This window comes from Urocampus carinirostris, chromosome 4, assembly GCF_059441175.1.
Source record: "Urocampus carinirostris isolate Australia breed hairy pipefish chromosome 4, RoL_Ucar_1.0, whole genome shotgun sequence".
In the NCBI taxonomy this organism is placed as follows: domain Eukaryota; kingdom Metazoa; phylum Chordata; class Actinopteri; order Syngnathiformes; family Syngnathidae; genus Urocampus; species Urocampus carinirostris.
Genome location: NC_142352.1, coordinates 1,210,009 through 1,229,232, shown reverse-complemented (window position 1 = coordinate 1,229,232; position 19,224 = coordinate 1,210,009). Strand labels below are relative to the sequence as shown.

The window sequence follows — 19,224 nt, the reverse complement described above, 5'->3', positions numbered from 1 at the left end:
TGATATGACAGAAAACCATACGCTAACCACAAGCGTTTAAGGAGTCCGTCATCTTGTGGAATCATTTGGTAATACCACAGCTATAGCGACCCTTTGCGTGTGACGTCACGTTGCCTTCTCTGACAGAGTGAAAGCCATGACGGACGGCGATCGGCACTTGAGCGCATGGCAGTTGAATGGGCCAGTGGATTTTCAACTACTGTGCAGTGACACACTAGTGTGCTGTGAGAGACTGTTAGGTGTGCCGTAAGAAAGTATCCAATGTCACTTTTTAAAATGTAAAAATGTATAAAACATTTATGAATCATTTTCTGCAAATATGATGTCATTGTCAAGTGTCTGTGCTGTAAAACTGAGGGTATTATAAATTATATTGTAATTAAACATACTGTTTAGTGTCATTTTATAACATTTTTGGTTAGGAGTGTGCAGCAAAATGTTTCCAATGTAAAAAAACGTGCCCTGGCTGAAAAAAGGTTGAAAAATACTGGAATAGGCAGTTGAGTTAAAACAAATACCAATAACCAAGACTGAAAAGTATAACCAATACTTTTTACCATAGTGATTAATTCCGGTACGGTGGGCACGTTTAATAGTATACACTAGTATATACTAGCCAAACGAATATTACGCAGCTGGCGAATGAGGTGGCCCACCTTGTCGGAAAGCACAAAAGGTGCTATTTTGAGAACCTGAGGATAGCATTAGCAACGCTAGCTACCAAACGATAGTTTTCCTCCTTGCATATTCACACATCTTAACAAATCTTCCAGTCTGCCCGACTTCAGTCCACACGATCAGCTTGGGCTGGCAGCCCTCAAGTATTCAGGCATTTGCAGCAAATATTTCTTACAAGGTTTGTTTGATGTATTTCCAAGCAATTTAATGTTGAGTAGGTACCAGTCACGTCAAAAACACATAATATAATAAGTTAGCTAGTTCTAACGAGCCACGTTTGCGGCTCACCGTTGCCGTTTCTTACTACCTAAATGAGCTTCTTTTATGGGGCTTGAAGGATTTTCATATTCTATTTTTTTGACTATAAGGGATTTTACAAATTACAGTTATTGAATGCAATGAAGATTTTTCACAGGAGGCTGAAGTTTGAGGACAGGTCGCGCCGTTCCGAGTGTAGAATGTTTTGGCTGGGGAATTTTGATAGCGGGGCGCTGACGAGGGAATCAGGCCTTGTTTTGATAAACGTTTGGCATTGCTTTGAGCTGATATAAGCTTCCTTTAGACGTGGCGGCGCCTTTCGGCGAGGAGGTGGCGACGAGGTGGAGGCCAACTGAGGAGTCTGCCACGGGCGGAGTCTGCCACGGGGTGAGTTCCTGGCCCGCCCATGGGGGGTGGCCGACGCCCCGACGTGTGAAAATGACGGAAGGAGAGAGACGGGAGCAGAGATGAGAGATCAGATCGGAGAATGAGAGGGACAATCAAATAAAAGGAGGCTCGAGGAAGCCTCGAGCGACAATAATTCGGCTAATTGGATGGAATTCACTTAGTTAAATACTTTAAAAAAATAAATCTGCCCCCGTGTGGAAAAGCCTGTCTCTTGTCAATACCTTTCCTTAAATAAAATAATAAAGTTTGTGTTTGGTTAATGGAGTCAGATAACTAATTCGAACAATTTTGTAAATGCTACCTTTGTAATATAGTTTTTTTCCCTAACAGGCTAACCAGGGATTCAAGACAGTAATCTTCAGATTATCACATGTATTGAAACTGTTAGGCGGCACATCTGCGGCAGTTCTGGGGTCATGGGAAAAAATCTAGCTAACACCCTTCCTGTGCAGAGTTTGCATGTTCTCCCCATACTGGCGTAGGTTCAAATAAAATATTTATGGCCATAAGTGTGAATATATGTTTGTGTTGTTTATATGGAAAAAAAAGCCAGTTTGATGTGCTGGAGGGTGCAGGTCGCAAATTTGACCACTCGAGAGAGAACACGCCCCTGAATGGTAATAGATCTGTATTCAGCCAATCAGAACGCAGGGCAGTGGACAGCCCTTGGGCCGGTTAGTTGTCAGTGAGAGAAGTTTATAAGTTACCGCTGCCTCTTGCACTTTTTTCGAGTACCATTGAGGCCATTGTTAGCATACCTCATATGCTATAGTGTAGAAGTGTGTTTTAAGCTTAGATTCAAACATTTCCACCGAGGTTGCAGATCCAATCTTAGGGGGAAGAGCATTCCACAGCACCAAGGCACCCAATGGAAAACACTGTCGGATTTCTTCTTGGCTCTTGAGATCACTGGTAGACCGGCGTTTTCAGAGCAAAGGCTCCGGACCGGAACATAGGGGGAAATTAAATCTGAAAGATATGAGGGAGCAAGTCCATGCATGATATAATCAAGACACCAATGAGGATGTGATTGTTGAAAAGGGGAACAAAAAACAAGGCCTGATGGGAACAGTTGAAGTTTATCCCGTGTCCGCTTAAAAACTTTGACCTTCTTACACAAATTGTAGATTTTAAAAAGAAAAATCGCTCAAATAAACATATAGAATTTTCATTACTAGTGAATGACTTTATACATTTGAGTATAAAGGATTTTATACAATTTAATACAAATTACATTTATTGAGTTTAATGCTGTAGTTATTTACTGACTGTGCCTTTATTCAATGAGCAATGAAAGTTCAGGGCACGTGGTAGTAAATATTGCTCACAGGAATGGCAGGAACGGGATGTAAGGCTGATAAGATAATCAGCACATCCAGACGCAGAAAGGCCCTGATGACGGAGGACGGCAGGCATTGTTTTGAAGACGCTCTCCGTTGTTTTGAGGAACCAGACATCAGGACGCTCGTCTCTGAGATTGTGAAGCTCACGTTGGGCTTCATTGGCACGCCCACGGGAGAAGCCGGCACACCATCTTGCGGAAAGACGTGGGCCGAGAGGAGAAGCTAGAGGACTTCAGAGAGGGCTCTCCAGAGACTCCGATGACACTAATTCGGCCATATCCGATGGATTACACTTAGTTAAATTGATAAAGAAATTAAATCTGCCCCATGTGAAAATGTCGGCTTTTCTTGTTCATCTTTTCCATCAAGAAACAATGTAGGCTGTGTGTTTGGTTAATTGAGTCAGATAACTCATTCGAACAATTTGGTAAACGGTACATTTTGATATTTAATTCCCAACATTAGTCAAATCTTAATGCATGAAGTTTTTAAATCACAGTGAATCACAAAGGTTTGAGACAAAATCTTGTCGAATGAACAATCTTCAAATAAGATCGAGTCACAAATTTACAATTCAAATACGCTTACATGCGATACGAGACAATGCAATCCACATAAAAGTCATGCTTTGATTACAGACATAAAATACATATTGTAGAATTTAGATTCAAACAATCACAATCAGATTTGAAAAGGGATGGTATTGCAGGAAACTGAAATAGCTAGTATATATTTATCTTAGTTGAATTTAGCCTCAAGTGGGTTGCATGAAAGAAAGTTAAAATCAGCCTGGCTCAGTTACTATGGTGATTTATTCTTTATTGCAGGCGTTTACAACGTGGTACCCGCAAATATAATGCAGTTTCATTTAACTGGTACACTAAAGTACTTGGTGTTGTCCTTTTGTCATTCATAGAGCTTGTGTAACCCTTTTCTTCCAATTTGTTTCAAATGTTCATAAATCTCCACCAGGAGCTTTCCATTTTGCGATCCGTGATTATGAGATGGATCTATGGGGTCTTCATGAGGATTCCATGAACGCGCATCTTTCCCAACTATGTACAGCTGGATTGACATAGCCGCACCTCGGCAAACGTGCAACCTATTAAGCCAGGCTTGCTCAAGCCGCGCTTATTCAGTTAGCCGGGATTTTTTCATTTCAAATTTTGTGCCATCTTGATTAAGCCAACTCTAAAAAATACAACACATACTTACATGTGTACACAAAGTATGCTTGAAAAAGCTTCAGGGAAAAAAAGTAAATCGTAGAACAAAACAAGTAATCACTGTTATTTAATTTTACATTATCAATCAAAAAAGCTGCAACACTCATGCATTTGAAAAAAAAAACACATTTTCAAAACTATGAATTAATTCAGTGGTACCTGTGCTTTTCAAACGTAAATACAAACTATGAGCTAATATCAAGCTGAGACATGACCACTATTCTTTGCGGCACACTGAACTTGACAAGAGAATATTTAAATGCAAACCAAACAAGAAAATAGTTTCTCACCAGTGTGTCTTTTTAAGCTTCCTTATTGGTTGGATATTTTTTTACCAGTGTGGGTGCTCGCATGTCTTTTTAAGTGTGATTTCTGAGTGAATTTTTGACCACAAACCAAGCATGCAAAAGGTTTTTCACCAGTATGGGTTCTTGTGTGAACTTTAAAGCTTTCTTTCCAAATGAATCTTTGCCCGCAAATTGAGCAAGCAAAAGGTTTTTCACCTGTGTGAGTTCTTGCATGCACTTTTAGATGAGATTTCTGAGTTAATTTTAGACCACAAATTGAGCAGGTAAAAGGTTTTTCACCACTATGGGTTCTTGCATGCGCTTTTAAGTTGGACTTCCGAGCTAAGTTTAAACCACAAACTGAGCAGGCAAAGGGTTTTTCACCCGTGTGGGTTCGCGCATGCCTTTTTAAATGTGACGTATGGGTGAATTTTTGACCACAAACTGAGCAAGTAAATGGTTTTTCACCGGTGTGGATTCTTGTGTGTATGTTTAAGCTTCCTTTATGGCTGAATTTTTGACCGCAAACAGAGCAGGCAAAAGGTTTTTCACCAGTGTGGGTTCTTGTGTGTACTTTTAAGCTTTCTTTTCTATTGAATTTTTCACCACAAACTGAACAGACAAAAGGTTTTTCACCTGTGTGCGTTCTTGCATGCGCTTCTAAGTGTGATTTCTGGGTGAATTTTTTACCACAAAATGAGCAGACAAAGAGTTTTTCACCAGTGTGGACAATGATATGGGCCTTCAGATAATCCTTGCGCCTAAACGTTTTCCCACACTGCGAACATTTGTGATATGCGTTATCACATTCCGACTGTTTGTCGCCATCATTGTCCTCATCATCAGTCGTCCCGCAGCTCCGGCTTGGAGACACCTTCTCTTTGTTCTTTCCATTTTGATCTACCGAGGTTAAACGGGCCCCAGGCACGGGTAACTCTTTTGAAATGTCAAACGTCTTTGAATAATCATCTTCCTCCTTTTTAATGTCAATAGTCTCTAAAAACTCATCCTCTTCTTTTTTAACGCCAGGCATATTTGTCCCCTGTTGCCAAGGAAGAAGATACTCTTCACTGAAATCTGCAGGACATAAAGCACAAATGGTCTTGAAAAAATCTCTACACAGACAAAAATGTTAGTTTTTTACAGCAAAAATTTTAATTTTGCCGAATTGCAAGTTTGTGCTAGAGACGAAATATCTATTGGTGGCTTGGCTAACGGAGTCTGTTAAGAGGAATCAGCTAACTGTGTTGTTAGCCCCGCCTCTTGTGGTTTGATTGACAGCAGGAGTCATTTTGCAAAATTGAATCAGGGAAAATACAGTTTGTCAAAACAGCATTTAGAAATGGGCAAAAGGAGGTTTGGAAATAAAAACGTTCTTTGTCAGAATTTCTTTTCTTAAAAAGAACCATAGCAAATATGTAAAAGTTGAATTAGAATATTTGAATGAAACCCGAATTAAACTTAATGTCGAACATGAAATAAACAAAGAAAAAACATCAATTCAGAAAAACAATGTTAACGTAACATGTCCTGTAACATAACATCATAGGCGCCGTCGCGAGCGGCAGCCTTTCCAGAAGCTCCGTGTTATTTCACTTTCTGTGATTTGTTTGCTTCTATCTTCTGTGTTTTCGTCCCGTTTGACAGCTTCACTTTGGATGACTTTCTATCCTATGAACATGGGTTTTAAGGCACAAAAATGCGTTTATTCCAGGAATCAAATCTTTGCCCTGAAGAATTCTCGTGCCGGCGTGATGAGGGGGCCCTATCGTGGATGCAGAGCCGGAGTTAAGGTGAAGGCTAAGCGGCTATATAAGCCTTGGGTACCGTCCGCAATCATGGGAAATGTGATCTCTCTACAGAATAAGACCGACGAACTGGCTGTGCTGGTGAAAAACATCAAAGCGTACAGGGAGTGCCGTTTGCTGTGTTTTACCGAAACGTGGCTCACGTCTAGCATCCCGGAGCTATCCGGCATCAGCGCTGTTAGACAGAAACACGAAAGCCTGCGGGAAGCGAAGAGGAGGCGGACTCGCTATCTACGTGAAGACGAGGTGGTGTAACCCTAGGCATGTAAAAACAAAGATTTCCATCTGCTGCAGGGATGTCGAACTTTTAGCCTAGCGTGTGACGTCATCCACTCCGATGTTGCTAAACTACAAACACAGCACCTATCTATCTTATCCTTTCGATCTATCTATGCATCGTATCCTTTCTATCTATCCATCTATGTATCTTATCCTTTATATCTATCTTATCCTTTCTATCTATGTATCTTATCCTTTCTATCTATCTATCTTATCCTTTCTATCTATCTATCTATCTATCTATCTCCAAAAAGGAGTAGGAAGAAGCATATGCTTGTTTAATCCTCCCCCTTCAGAATAGAATAGAATATACCTTTATTGTCATTGTTACAAATGGGCTAACATATTGTGACAACGAAATTGGGCAAACAACGAAATTGGGCAAACAACGAAATTGGGCAACTTCCTTAATAATGGTCTCACATCTAGATTTCCTGTGTATTTACATATAGCTACACTTCATGAATATACATAATTAGACTGGTTCTGTGGATGCACAGTTACTTCCTCCTCATCATCATTATGGTCACCATCACCATTTCACCGTCATAATTATAATCATTGCTGTCTCCGTGCATTCTGAGCGTATAATGAGCGTATCTATTATAAAAACAATATTTCTCATTGGTGCTCACGTTGACAACTGACTATGTGTGGTGTGTGTTGGCCATCATACAAAGTATCTCTGGACCTGCTGTTAGGGGGGTCTGCCCACAGGCTCTAGGACCATCCGTTGCTAAGTGTCCTGATCTGTGCATTTAAAACGACAAGACATGGGGGCTTGAGCTAGACGCCTCCACCGTCAAGCTCCCGCTTGTCTGCCCTGACTATGAATTGTGCAGATATTTCTGTTTTGTCTTCTTATGAAAAAGTTATCTTTATGTGATTGTATCTACATTTGTTTAGTTTTTGTTTTCACCATCATCACCAACGCATTTATTAACCTCATTGTTTTGTTGATAAATATGGTTGGTGGTAGCAATATAATGACAATAACAGCTTTCAACAACAACAATAGGAAAGGTCATATAGTGTATAATGATGATAATAATAAAAATAATAGTAATTATAATGGTTATAATAATAACAAGCTTAATTATTAGCTCGACCTATCTGTTGACTGTACAGGGCTACTACACACTAACATGATTTGGATATTGATAATACTAATAATATTCACAATAATAGTCACATAACAGTTATAATAATCATTATCATAACAATAATAATAATACTTAGAATCATACCATATTTTTTACTAGTTTTAACTCGATAATTGAAACTTTTAAACTTGATTCCTTACAGGAAAAAAAATGGAAGAAAAAAGGTCGAAAAATAGAAGAAACAATGTTAACGTAACATACCCAAAAAGGAGTAGGAAGAGCACGTGCTTATTAAATCCTACCCTTTCGACTTTCTTAATAATAGTGTCTCCCATGTATTACATAACAAATACCTCGTACATATTTACATAGGTTCCTATTACAAGAAAATAGGGAAATAATAATAACAAAAATAAATTGAAACAATAAGAAGAGTATAAATGATCTATGAAAAAAACCTAGTGATGCTCAAATACCTTCATTTTCCCTGTACCCTGTGAATACCATATTTCTGTGGCGCTTTTTGAACCGAGTCATGCTTGGAAATTGCTTGAGCTCAGCATCCAAGCCCTTCCACAACTTTTACTCCACGTATAGAAAGTGACAACCTTTTAAATGTGCGGACATGAAGATGGTTTGTATGATTTGATCCCCTCAAATTACAATCTCCATCTCTGTAATAAAACAATTTTTGGATTTCCAGGAAGCAGATTATTTACTTATTATTTATTATGTACAGATTATTATTATTATTATTACTATTTTTCATTTTATTTTCTTTGTTATTGTATGTGTTTGTCTTGCTGTCAGTCACCCTTCTTGAGGGATATGATCAAGGTAGATAGATTATTTACTGCTTCGTCCAGAAGTTGTGCTATTTCAAAGTGAATCAGATCAGTGAATTTTTCAAAACACTTAATTTAGATTGAATGAAAACTTTATTCGAACATCAAAATAAAAACTGAACAAAAACAATAACTCAACAACAAAATAATGTAAAATAATATGTTTGAAAAGGGGTAGTCAGAAGCAAATGCTTATATTACCTACCCTTCATCTTCCCCACCAAATATACCTATGATATAACAACAATTGTAATGATATTAATAATAACAGTTTTTATATAAGTATAGCAACAATAACACAAAGTTAACTAGATGCACTACTCCCAATCTCCCGCACTACTCATACCCCACTCTCCTCATCTCTGTATTCCGCCAGTAATGTTCCTTTGTATCTAAACCTGAACAAGTGAATAGTTGGACACCGTTTGATCACGTCTTGCAATCCGTTCCAAAGCTTGACTCCACACACAGACACACACATACTTTTCCTGGTGGTTCTCACCTTTGGGATTAGGAATTCACGACAGCCCCTTAAATGATAATTTCCCTCTTTCCGTATGAATAATTTACGGATGTTTTCTGGTTTTTGTTGACCTTAAATAGCAGTTGTGAAGTGAAAAATTTTACTAAATTATCTAATTCTAATAATTTGGACTGCAGGAATAAAATATGAGTATGATCTCAATGTCCTACCCTGTGTATGGTTTTTGGAGGATGAAAGGGGGCTGTAGTCAACTTTTGTAATTAATGCACACAATGTTAAGTATGGCAGAACTAGAGAACAATATCATAAATACAATGCATTCTAGTTTAAAATTGATTTGGGTTTATTCATTATTGAAATGCTTTTAGAAACTTTAGTTTGTATGTGTCTGATGTGTGTTTTCCAGCTTAATTTATTGTCCCCTAAAAACGTCATTTCTGATACAGTGTCTATTGCAGCACCATCCATTTTTACTTTTAGATCTTGATTTGCCTTGCGATCAGGAGATTCCGCCTCCTAGCAGCTACATCAACAATATCAAATAGAGACGTAACAATATATATCCTACATGGACTCCAGGAGTCAAAAAGTTAAACTGTTATTGACAGGGTTGGGTAGGGTTACTTTAGCTTGATTACTTTCAATTACTTTTGGATTACTCCAATACCAAATATGCTAATAAAAGACAAAAGAAACTCAATATGAATAAAATGACTAAATTTTGTGCAGGCTTGGGGAGTAACGGAATACATGGAACGGCAAAAAGGATGTTGGCAAGCTGTTTGGATTTATTTATTTTGATTCCGTCGCATGTTGTTAGTTTTGCCGGAGATCAAAGTGATCAAAGCCAGGAGAGAAAGCTTACCACGTGTTGTGAGTCATCATTTTATTCATATTTAGTTTATTTTGTCTTTTATTAGCATATTTGGTATTGGAGTAATCCAAAAGTAATTGAAAGTAATCAAGTTAAAGTAACCCACCCAACCCTGGTTATAGAACTGAAGTGACCAACCTTCTTTGTTCAACACAACTTGGAGCTGCTTGCTAATGCTAACTTCGTCCCGTCGTCGATATTCTCGCTCGTTCCCTTCTAACACTTGACGAGGTTCTTCTTTGAAGTGATCTTTCACTCTTATACACATTTTGGCCATCTTTAAAGCTCACCATTAACTCTTTTACGGAGATAAACGTGGCTTTTTCATACGGTTGGAGCGGAACGACACCCAGCTAAAAACAACTTGAGAGTGATACGGAAGAACAAAATGAGTGGGCGGAGCTCCAAACAAATACTTCCGGTTCACGATACCATCAATCGATGCTTTTTTTCTTCGAGGTTATTTTACAAAGCATCTTCTTAGGATAGCATACTTATTTTTCTAACTGTTTTTTTTTCAAATATAGAACTTAGAAATGACTGCAAAACATATGCTAGTCGTAAACGTTTCGGGATAGCGTCATCTTGTGGAGTCGACAGGAACTCTTCGCATAGCCACCAATTCTCTCTGCATTCATACCGTACACGGGGCAATCAGGACAATGAATTCAAAAATAAATCCATTTTCTTCAACATTGATTTGACAACTATATCATAATGGTCTCGCAATAATTTCATAGCATCAGTCACCCATGCTCCCATATAGAATACATTCATTGAAATATTGTTGAATATGTTGTTCAAATATTGGTGAGGGATCCCAACAAATTTGATGGATAAGAAGACAGGAAAAAAAAACATGCCAGCGGACATAACACAAGTTACATAAAAATACCAAAATGTTAACAAATATTAGTCGTTCGAATTGACTTTTGATTGGGGGGGAAGCTTTATGGACAAAATAAATCGTTTTGTTTCACATTGAAAAATGATGAAAGATATTTTCCTGCCTGTGAATTTGCAGTTATGAATGTAAAACTTGCCTGAACCGATAATAAGATTGAAAATGAAATGATCTACATTTCTATAGCGCTTTTCAAGTCAATGACTTCCCAAAGTGCTTTACAGTGTGCTTCACATTTGCCTTGTATTGCAGCCATGTAAGACGCTAACCGGCTTATTGGGGGTATTAGGGGCTTCAGTGTCTTACCCAAGGACACTTCGACATGTAACACGGAAAAGCCGGGATTCGAACTGGGATTCCTTGATCCCAAAACTGAGCTACTGCCACCCCAAATAATAAAGGTTTATTTCGGCTTTGATTTAACTTTCTCAAAATGAATAGCATTTGTAAAAAATGAAATGATCTGCATTTCTATAGCGCTTTTCGAGTCAAGACTTCCCAAAGCGCTTTACAGTGTGCTTCACTTTTCCCAGTAGCGGCCGTGCAGTCATATTACAGTCTACTCAGTATTTTAACAAACAACTAACTTTGGTCTATTTAGCTAATTCTTGCTAACCTGCTTATTGGGGGCATCGGGGTTCAGTGTCTTACCCAAGGACACTTTGACATGTAACATGGAGGAACCGGGATTCGAACTGCGATCTCTTGATCCCAAGACAGACGCTCTACCTCCTGGTCGAGATCAGAAAATGGGTCGAAGCCGGCAAACAGACGGGAGCCAAAACAGGAGTGAGTCAGGGTCGAAAAGCTTGCCTAGCGTGAACTGAGGTTTGCAGACGGACTGACAAAGGGGGACAGATAGGAGTGGGTTTGAATAGGGACAGGGAGCCAATCAGCGTCCGAGGCAGTTGACGCCCAAGGAGCGGGCACAGGTGCCTCGCATCAGTAATCATGGCAGCATCAGCAGTTCAAACCGCAAACTCTTTGAAATAAGAGAATTCCAAATCAAATCACAAAATTACAGTTGAGTATAAGAACATATATGGTATCTAAAGCAACTATTTAATGAAAATAAAGGTAAAGAAATTGATTACATTTGCTGACGAGACAGCGACACAATGACAAGTCTCGCAGGTAGTTCCACGACAATGACACAGCACAGCCTACGCACGTTATTTATACATTCCAGAGGACAAAAAAAATTAAATTTTCCTGACATACTCACGGTATAAAATAAAAACAAAGACATTTCATTTCAGGAACAAGGTTAAATTAAAGTGAGACACAAAAGGATGATCAGATCATTGAAACCTAAAACCCCAAAACAAGGGCTGATGGGAACAGTTATCCTGTGTCCCCTCAACAACTCAAACACTATCACAGGAATGATACATTTTAAAAACAAAAAAATGACTCAAATACACTTATGACATTTCATTTTTTAGTTCAATTGAAGTTGTTAAATCATAGTGAATCACATTCAATTTCAAATATATCTTGTCCACACAGTTTTATAGAATATCCAGTCACAAATTCACATTTCAAATACGTTTATATGTGATAGAAGAAAATGAAATCCACATAATTTTGATTATAGACATAAAAGATGTACGTATATTGTAGATTCAAACAATTAGAATCAGATTAAAGACAATCCTGGGAAGGTATTACAAGATACTAAAACAAGGTATTAAGCTGGGATTATATTTATTATCTTAGTTGAATTTATCCTCAAGTGGGTTGTCAAAATTAGCCTGGCTCAGTTACTATGGTGATTTATTCCCACCAGAAAGGGTTTCCGGCGTGGTACTCGTCAACAATAATGCAATTTCAAATATCCGGGTGCGCTAAAGTACCTCATGTTGTCCTTTCATTAATGATAGCACTCGTGCAGCCTTGTTTCTTTTACTTTCTCTCAAAAGTTCACAAAAAAATTCCATTAAGAGTTGATGCTCAGTGGCCATATAAGATCATGAGCGACACTTCCATTTTCCGTTCTGCGATTCTGGGATGGATCCCAAGGTCGATTTGAGAATTCCGCGAACGTGCATTTAAACTGACTATCTGCGTCTGGCTTGACAAAGCGTCTTTTCATTCCGACTCAGCAAACATGCAACCCATAAAACCAGATTAGACCAAGCTGTGCTTATTTGGTTAGGCTAGGTTTCTTTATTCAAATTTCCCGCAAACCTTCCTGTAAAGAGGCCATTTTGATTAAGTCAAATACAAAAGTTAAACCATATGTGCATACTTTTAAGGGAGAAATTTGAAACTACTGAAGAAAGGTCAACATTTCTTATGATCATTCCTTAAAAATAAAAGCTGCTACACTGGTGCATTTAAAAATAAAATCAAACCTTGAATAACAGTACAAATATGCGAAGTTAGACATATCACTGACGTCAAAAGTACACAAATGAGTTCATTCAGTGTTCGCTTTGTTTTTTTTTAAATATATGAACTATAAGAGCATATCAAACAGAGTGGTGACTGCTATTCTCACCAGCACAGTTGTGACCTTGAACTTTGACTTGACTAGAGAAACTATGACCGCAAACTGAACAAAAAAATTGTTTGTCATCAGCGTGGATTTTTGTGTGTTTATTTAAGCTACCTTTACAGTTGAATTGTTGGCAAAAAAAATTTCACCGGTGTGGGTTCTTGTGTGGATTTTTAAATGTGCTTTACGGCCAAATTTTTGACCGCAAACTGGGCAGGCAAAAGCAGGGATGTGATTTGACCAAAGTGAAATTATCTGAAAATAGGTGGGGGTCTGGGGGCCGCGGGCACCCAGCTGGGTCCAGGGCAGTGCCCCGGTGGGGGGACAAGTGGGGCGAAGCCCCCCGGAGCTCATGGGTTTTCCGTGTTTTTAAGTACTTTCAATGCATTCAGATGACAAAGAAATAGACAAGACAACAGCATCAATTTTCAATGTATTTTGAACTATCCCATGTAAAATTACAATTGAAGTCAACTCAAAATCAGTCACATTAAAAAACATTGGACTACCTTTGCTTTTAAAAACTATCACTGAGAATATCATCATATCTAACTCATGTGATTACTAAGTTAAAACATAAATCATGTTAAAGAGTTCAAATTTCATGAACAAATAATTGTATCATGACCAAATGAAAAGTAACTCATTAGAACATACCACAAATGTCTTTGTTATAGCAGAAGAGTTTATCTATAAATGAAAGTACTGTAGTGGGTTGTACATAATTCACCCACGGAACCATTGTTTAGTTAGCGAGTTCCTAGGGGGACTCTTAATTCGGCCGGTTCTAGCCACTCTCGTGTTTGTTTTATTATTGCCAGTTTACACGTCATTAAAGCAGCTTTTGTTGGCACCTTTGTTTGACACTCCGCCTACGACTCCCGTCTCTGCTCCTTACATTGGATCACGTCGGGGTCACCAACATTTGTAGATAATTCCTTCTGTAACCAGTCCGATCGAAACTTGTCTTTTACGATCTTAGCAATTTCTCGCGGAGCATCTTTGCGTTCGACCTCGGACATTTTTCTTTAAACACTCGGCAAAAACGTGTGAGAAATGAACAATGGCATACTTCTACGCTTTTATAACAAGCGCGTTTATCGGTCAACACGGAGACTTCAACCAATCGCAAGTATGTTTCATTTCAGTTAGGGAAACACTCAAATGAAATGCTGTCGAGACGAAATCGGTTTGTTACCAATTAAAAAATCGGGAATTTTAAAATTTCATTTTTGGAGATAAAAAAGGCGGAATTCCGCGAATTAGCGGAAAAATCACATCCCTGCAAAAGGTTTTTCACCAGTGTGTTTTCTTGTGTGTCTTTTTAAGTCCCCCGGACAGGTGAATTTTTTACAACACACCAAGCAGGCAAAAGGTTTTTCACCAGTGTGGGTTTTTATGTGACTTTGTACGCTTTCTTTACGGCTGAATTTCTGACCGCAAATCGAGCAACTAAATTTTTTTTCACCAGTGTGGGTTTTTATGTGTCTTTTTACGCTTCCTTTACAGCTGAATTTCTGACCGCAAATTGAGCAACTAAAATTTTTTTCACCGGTGTGGATTGTTGTGTGGCCTTTTAAATGTGCTCTACGGCTGAATTTTTGACCACAAACTAAGCAGGCAAAAGGTTTTTCACCAGTGTGGGTTCTTGAGTGGACATTTAAGGTAGCTCTCTTGGTAAATCCCTGACCACAAACTGAGCAGGAAAAGGGTATTTCACCAGTGTGTGTTCGTGCGTGGCCTTTTAAATGTACTCTACGGCTGAATTTTTGACCACAAACTGAGCAGGCAAAAGGTTTTTCACCAGTGTGGGTTCCTGTGTGTCTTCTCAAATTTTCTCTCCGGCTGAACCTTTGGCCACAAACTGAGCAGGGATATGGTTTCTCGCCTGTGTGGGTTCTTGTGTGTATATCAAAGTTTGATTTCTGGGTGAATTTTCTATCACAAAATGAGCAGGTAAAAGGTGCCTCACCTGTATGGATTCTTGTATGTATATTTAAAGCCCCCTTTTCTGTGAATTTCTGAGCGCAAAATGTGCAGGCAAAAGGTTTTTCACCTGTGTGGGTTCTAGTGTGTGTTTTTAAGTGCGATTTCTGGGTGAATTTTTTATCACAAACTGAGCACGTATAAGGTTTCTCACCCGTGTGCGTTCTTGTATGGATAGTTAAGTGACCTTTCTGGATGAATTTTTTATTACAAACTGAGCAGGCGAAAGGTTCCTTAACAGTGTGGACAAGTATATGGGATTTCAGATGATCCTTGCGCCTAAACGTTTTCCCACACTGCAAACATTTAAGATTTGTGTTATCAGCTTCAGACCGTTTATCGCCATCATTGTGTGCAGAGTCGGACGTGGTGTCATCATCTGTTGTTCCGCAGCTTTTGCTTGGAGACACCTTCTCTTTGCTCTCTCCATTTTGATCTTGTGAGGTTAAACGGGCCCAAGTCACGGGAAACTCTTTGAAATCCTTCTCATCTTTTACGTCAACAGGCTGTAAATCGTCCTCTTCTTTTTCAATGACAACCGTCTCTAAAAACTCATCTTCTTCCTTTTTGACGGCAGGCAACTTTGTCTCCTGTTGCCAGGGAAAAAGATTCTCTTGACTGATGTCTGCTGGACAGAAGACACACATGGCTTGGGAAAATCTCTTCACAGATGAAAAACGTATATATATTTTTTTTACAGCAAATGATTCGCTACAAAATCTTTTTAGCGATTTGATTATTACTTTTAAATGAATACATAGTTTTAGATTTACTGGAATATGGTCATTTCTTCTCTTAATCTTAAGCTTTTTATTCAATGTTTATCCTGAAGTGCTACGTGGAATCGTGTTGTCATGTAAACTACGTTGTTATCAATGACAATAAACTCAATTCATTGAAATTGTCAATGTATATATATTCTCATAAAAAGGCATTACTGAAATAAACTACAGTAAAGATGTAAAAAAAAAATCATCATTATAAAGTCAGGAGCAATGAGAGTGTTTTCTTTTTATTTAGTGTCTACTTGATTTAGCTTTGCTGGCACATTTCATTTGGAGAATATTTTTAATTATTTGGAGAATTATTTTGAAGATGAAATGTACAAAGGACTGTAAAATACAATTTTTTCTTGGCAGGGTTGAATAACTGTTCAAAAATATACTATTGCTACTGATTACATAAGAGAGGATAACAATTTCTTGAAACAGTTGATTTCAAATCAATTGGCTTGAAAACTCCTGATCGTATGCGAAACATCAATTCCTTCCATAATTCTTCCTAGCGTGTAATTACAATATTGTGAACCATCAACTCGAGATAGCGTCAATGGAAAAAGGGGTATGTTTGAAGAAGTTCAGGACGTCCACAAGACGCCTTTGGGAAGACCACGTACATGGACGAGACCGACAAAAGAAGAAAGGTTACAGGAAACGTTTAAGCCAAGTCAGAGAAAAATCTTTCGCCAATGTGAGGTTGGCATTTTCAAATCATCTGTCTATTGTTGTCAATGGAGACGTTACATTCCAAGATCAGTCCATACACAAAATCAGGGGAGAGGAACCTATAGCTCACAAGCCATATATGGCTCTTTTCATTATGTATATGACTTGGAGATAAAATGAAGTTCTGCAACTAATCCATGTGATGCCAAGAAATAATTGATCCCCAGTGGGTCACATCCAGTATCTATATAAGATACACACAACACAACACTTTACAGTCAGGGTGTTACACTAACAGACCCTGATGTGGCTGTAAATCCCTAATTAATCCTTAATATGGAAGTTTATTAAACAATCTATGTTTAGTGTTGAGACACAAAAGCCCTAGCAAAGCACATGGAGCAATTTGATGAGGTGACCGGTGGGAACGGGCGGAGCTATATACGCCCGGCATCATCTGCACTGAAAGTAAATACATTGATATTCTTGTTTGCAGTATTTTGTGACATTTTTACAAAAGAACTTTGCTCGCACCTCGTTTTGAAACCTTTATTTAAGACAAAAATGAGCCTCAACACACTTAAATGACTGCGGGAGGGAGATGAATATAAGTGGTACAATTATATTGATATGAGAGACAGGCTCTGGCATTATCATTATTTTATAGGTTTGATCAAATCATCAAACATCACACAGTGTAATCAAATTTGCTGAAGAATTAGCTTTAGTCTGAAGAGCGGTTTTGGCGGTTTCGTTGAATTTTGTCTTAAAGTAAGGTTTGGCTCTCTCAAAAAAGTAATCAGCATAGTTTTGCTTTTTCGGTCTGCACGATGACCAAAGAGTACAGAATTACAAGTGGTATTGAGAACTAGACCTGCACGATTCACCGTGATCTAAGCAATATCGCGATGTGACGTTTTGCAATTATGTAATCGCAAGACACCGCTGTATTTTTTTCAAGGATTTATAGTTACTGGTTTGTGAACGATGGAGTGCTTGGCCTACACGAATGGTCAAAGTTCGGGTTTTAACGGCGCTGGCCAATCAGAGGCAAGTTTTAATGACACTGGCCAATAAAAACAAGGCAAAGTTTGCAAGCAGTATGTACGTGACTGTGATAGGCTGGTGTATGCTGTCGGTCAAACAGCAGGCAACAAAATAAATGGTGACGCAACACGAGAACTAGTAGCCTGAGCAGTTTGATACATTGAAAAGAAATTCATTATTTAAATCCAACTGTGAGTAAAGTCAGAGGTGCGCAAACAGCACCAGCGGGTGCTCCGTGGATTGTTATGTAGGCGGCGTCGGAAAAAGTCTGGCCTTTCAACTCTCTTAAGACACCTCTGCGGAGGCTGTATTTCATCAACGCGTGGTCCGTTACCAATGAAACAGATGCCCTGGAGCTAAAACTTGTGGGAAACCGCCACATTTAGGACTTTAGTATTTTAATCATATGAAATATGATCTGTTTGAAGCCAAAAACGTTGGAATAGTAGTTTTCTTTAATAAAAAGGAATGAAAGACTTATTTGTATACCAATGTCTATAATAAAACAGTACTTCTTTCAAGTAACACGTGCACGTTCATTCACATCTCAACCTTTAAAACCATACTATCATTTTAATTTCTTTAGTAAAATTTATTTTTCATATGAAGGCAGATGGATGAAAAGCATCATTGCTCCAAGATGGTTCCGTTTACCATCACAAATAGCTACTACAGTACTTCCACCCTAGCCACCATTTCAGTTTTTTTCCGCATAAAGAAAACATACAGGGAAACCGAGGATATAAACAACAAATGCCGACAAAAACACCCATCTTAGAATTCACCCTTCGATTTGATCGAACTGCAAGGTTGAATATTCTTTCGCCCGCATGAGCGTATATTTGATTTATTTTGACACCAACCGAATGGACTCCACCTCCTAGCAGCCGTATCAATAATTTGAAAACGAAAAGGAACAACATAGATAGTAAATTGACTTCGGGGGTCGAAAATAAGATGCTAAAGATGGTATGAAACTAAAGTGACCAACCTTCTCCTTCCATCACAACTTGTAGATGTTCGCTAATGCTAACTTGGTTTAGCCGTCGATGTTCTGGCTGGATCTCTTCTTGACGCTCCTCTTTGAAATGTCCTTTTCCTTTGGGGTGCATTTCAGTCATAAAAACTCTCCGTTAACTCTTTAACGGAGTTAAACGGAGCTTTTTCACACGACTGGAGCGGAACGCCGCCTAGCCCAAAACAAGCTATATGTGACCCGGAAGAACAACGAAGGTGGGCGGAGCTTCAACAAAACAACGTCGCTCCACAAAAAAAATTTCTTTTATTTTTATTTTTCCCCGCAATATTAGTTTGGTATATTCTATAAAGCATCTCTTTTGGACAGCATATGGATTTTTGTAACATTTTTTTGTCGTGGAATTCTGAAAATACTGCAAAACATTTGCTAACCTCAAACGTGAGAGTCCGCCATCTTGTACTGTAGTGTTTTGCATAGCTTAGCTATTTAGCGTAGTAAGCGCTAGCGCATCTTGCAGCATTGACGCGGTTGGGAGTGTTACTTTAAGAATGTATCCTGGGACAAGTTACCTGTTGACAAATGCAATCAGTAACGTAATCAAAATTCTATAATATTGCATTTAAGTAACTTGATTACTTTTGGATTACTCCGATACTGAATACTCCAATGAAAGACAAAATAAACATAATGGGTCTAGGATAAACAAACATTGTAACCTTGAAAATCTGTTAGAGGAAACCAAGGTCAGGTAGTAAGTCCTACAAAAAAAT

General features: G+C 38.5%; 2 protein-coding genes across 3 annotated transcripts; both read right to left on the bottom strand.

The window, feature by feature from the left end:
* Window positions 1-3,964: 3,964 nt before the first annotated feature.
* Window positions 3,965-9,967, bottom strand: LOC148366633 (uncharacterized). Its single transcript, XM_088333445.1, has 2 exons — window positions 9,732-9,967; window positions 3,965-5,277 (listed from the first exon to the last, which is right to left on the bottom strand). Exons 1-2 carry the CDS (start codon window positions 9,868-9,870, stop codon window positions 4,226-4,228), a joined length of 1,191 nt encoding a protein of 396 aa, XP_088189571.1. The 5' UTR covers window positions 9,871-9,967; the 3' UTR covers window positions 3,965-4,225.
* Window positions 9,968-11,538: 1,571 nt separating this feature from the next.
* On the bottom strand, window positions 11,539-18,674 carry LOC148366632 (uncharacterized). Of its 2 annotated transcripts, none has more exons than XM_088333428.1 (2): window positions 18,467-18,674; window positions 11,539-15,611 (listed from the first exon to the last, which is right to left on the bottom strand). In XM_088333428.1, the coding sequence occupies exons 1-2, from the start codon at window positions 18,594-18,596 to the stop codon at window positions 14,272-14,274; spliced, it is 1,470 nt and encodes a 489-aa protein (XP_088189554.1). In that variant the 5' UTR covers window positions 18,597-18,674; the 3' UTR covers window positions 11,539-14,271. The 2 variants fall into 2 exon arrangements, with proteins under 2 accessions (XP_088189554.1, XP_088189555.1); XM_088333429.1 differs by having other exon boundaries at window positions 11,539-15,608.
* Window positions 18,675-19,224: the final 550 nt, after the last annotated feature.

Coding starts and splice junctions, on each gene's coding strand:
- LOC148366633 (XM_088333445.1), bottom strand. CDS start 9,870: ATGGCCAAAATGTGTATAAGAGTGAAAGATCACTTCAAAGAAGAACCT. Junction 5,278..9,731: donor AGTTGTGTTGAACAAAGAAG/GTTGGTCACTTC, acceptor TATGTCCTGCAG/ATTTCAGTGAAGAGTATCTT.
- LOC148366632 (XM_088333428.1), bottom strand. CDS start 18,596: ATGACTGAAATGCACCCCAAAGGAAAAGGACATTTCAAAGAGGAGCGT. Junction 15,612..18,466: donor AGTTGTGATGGAAGGAGAAG/GTTGGTCACTTT, acceptor TCTTCTGTCCAG/CAGACATCAGTCAAGAGAAT.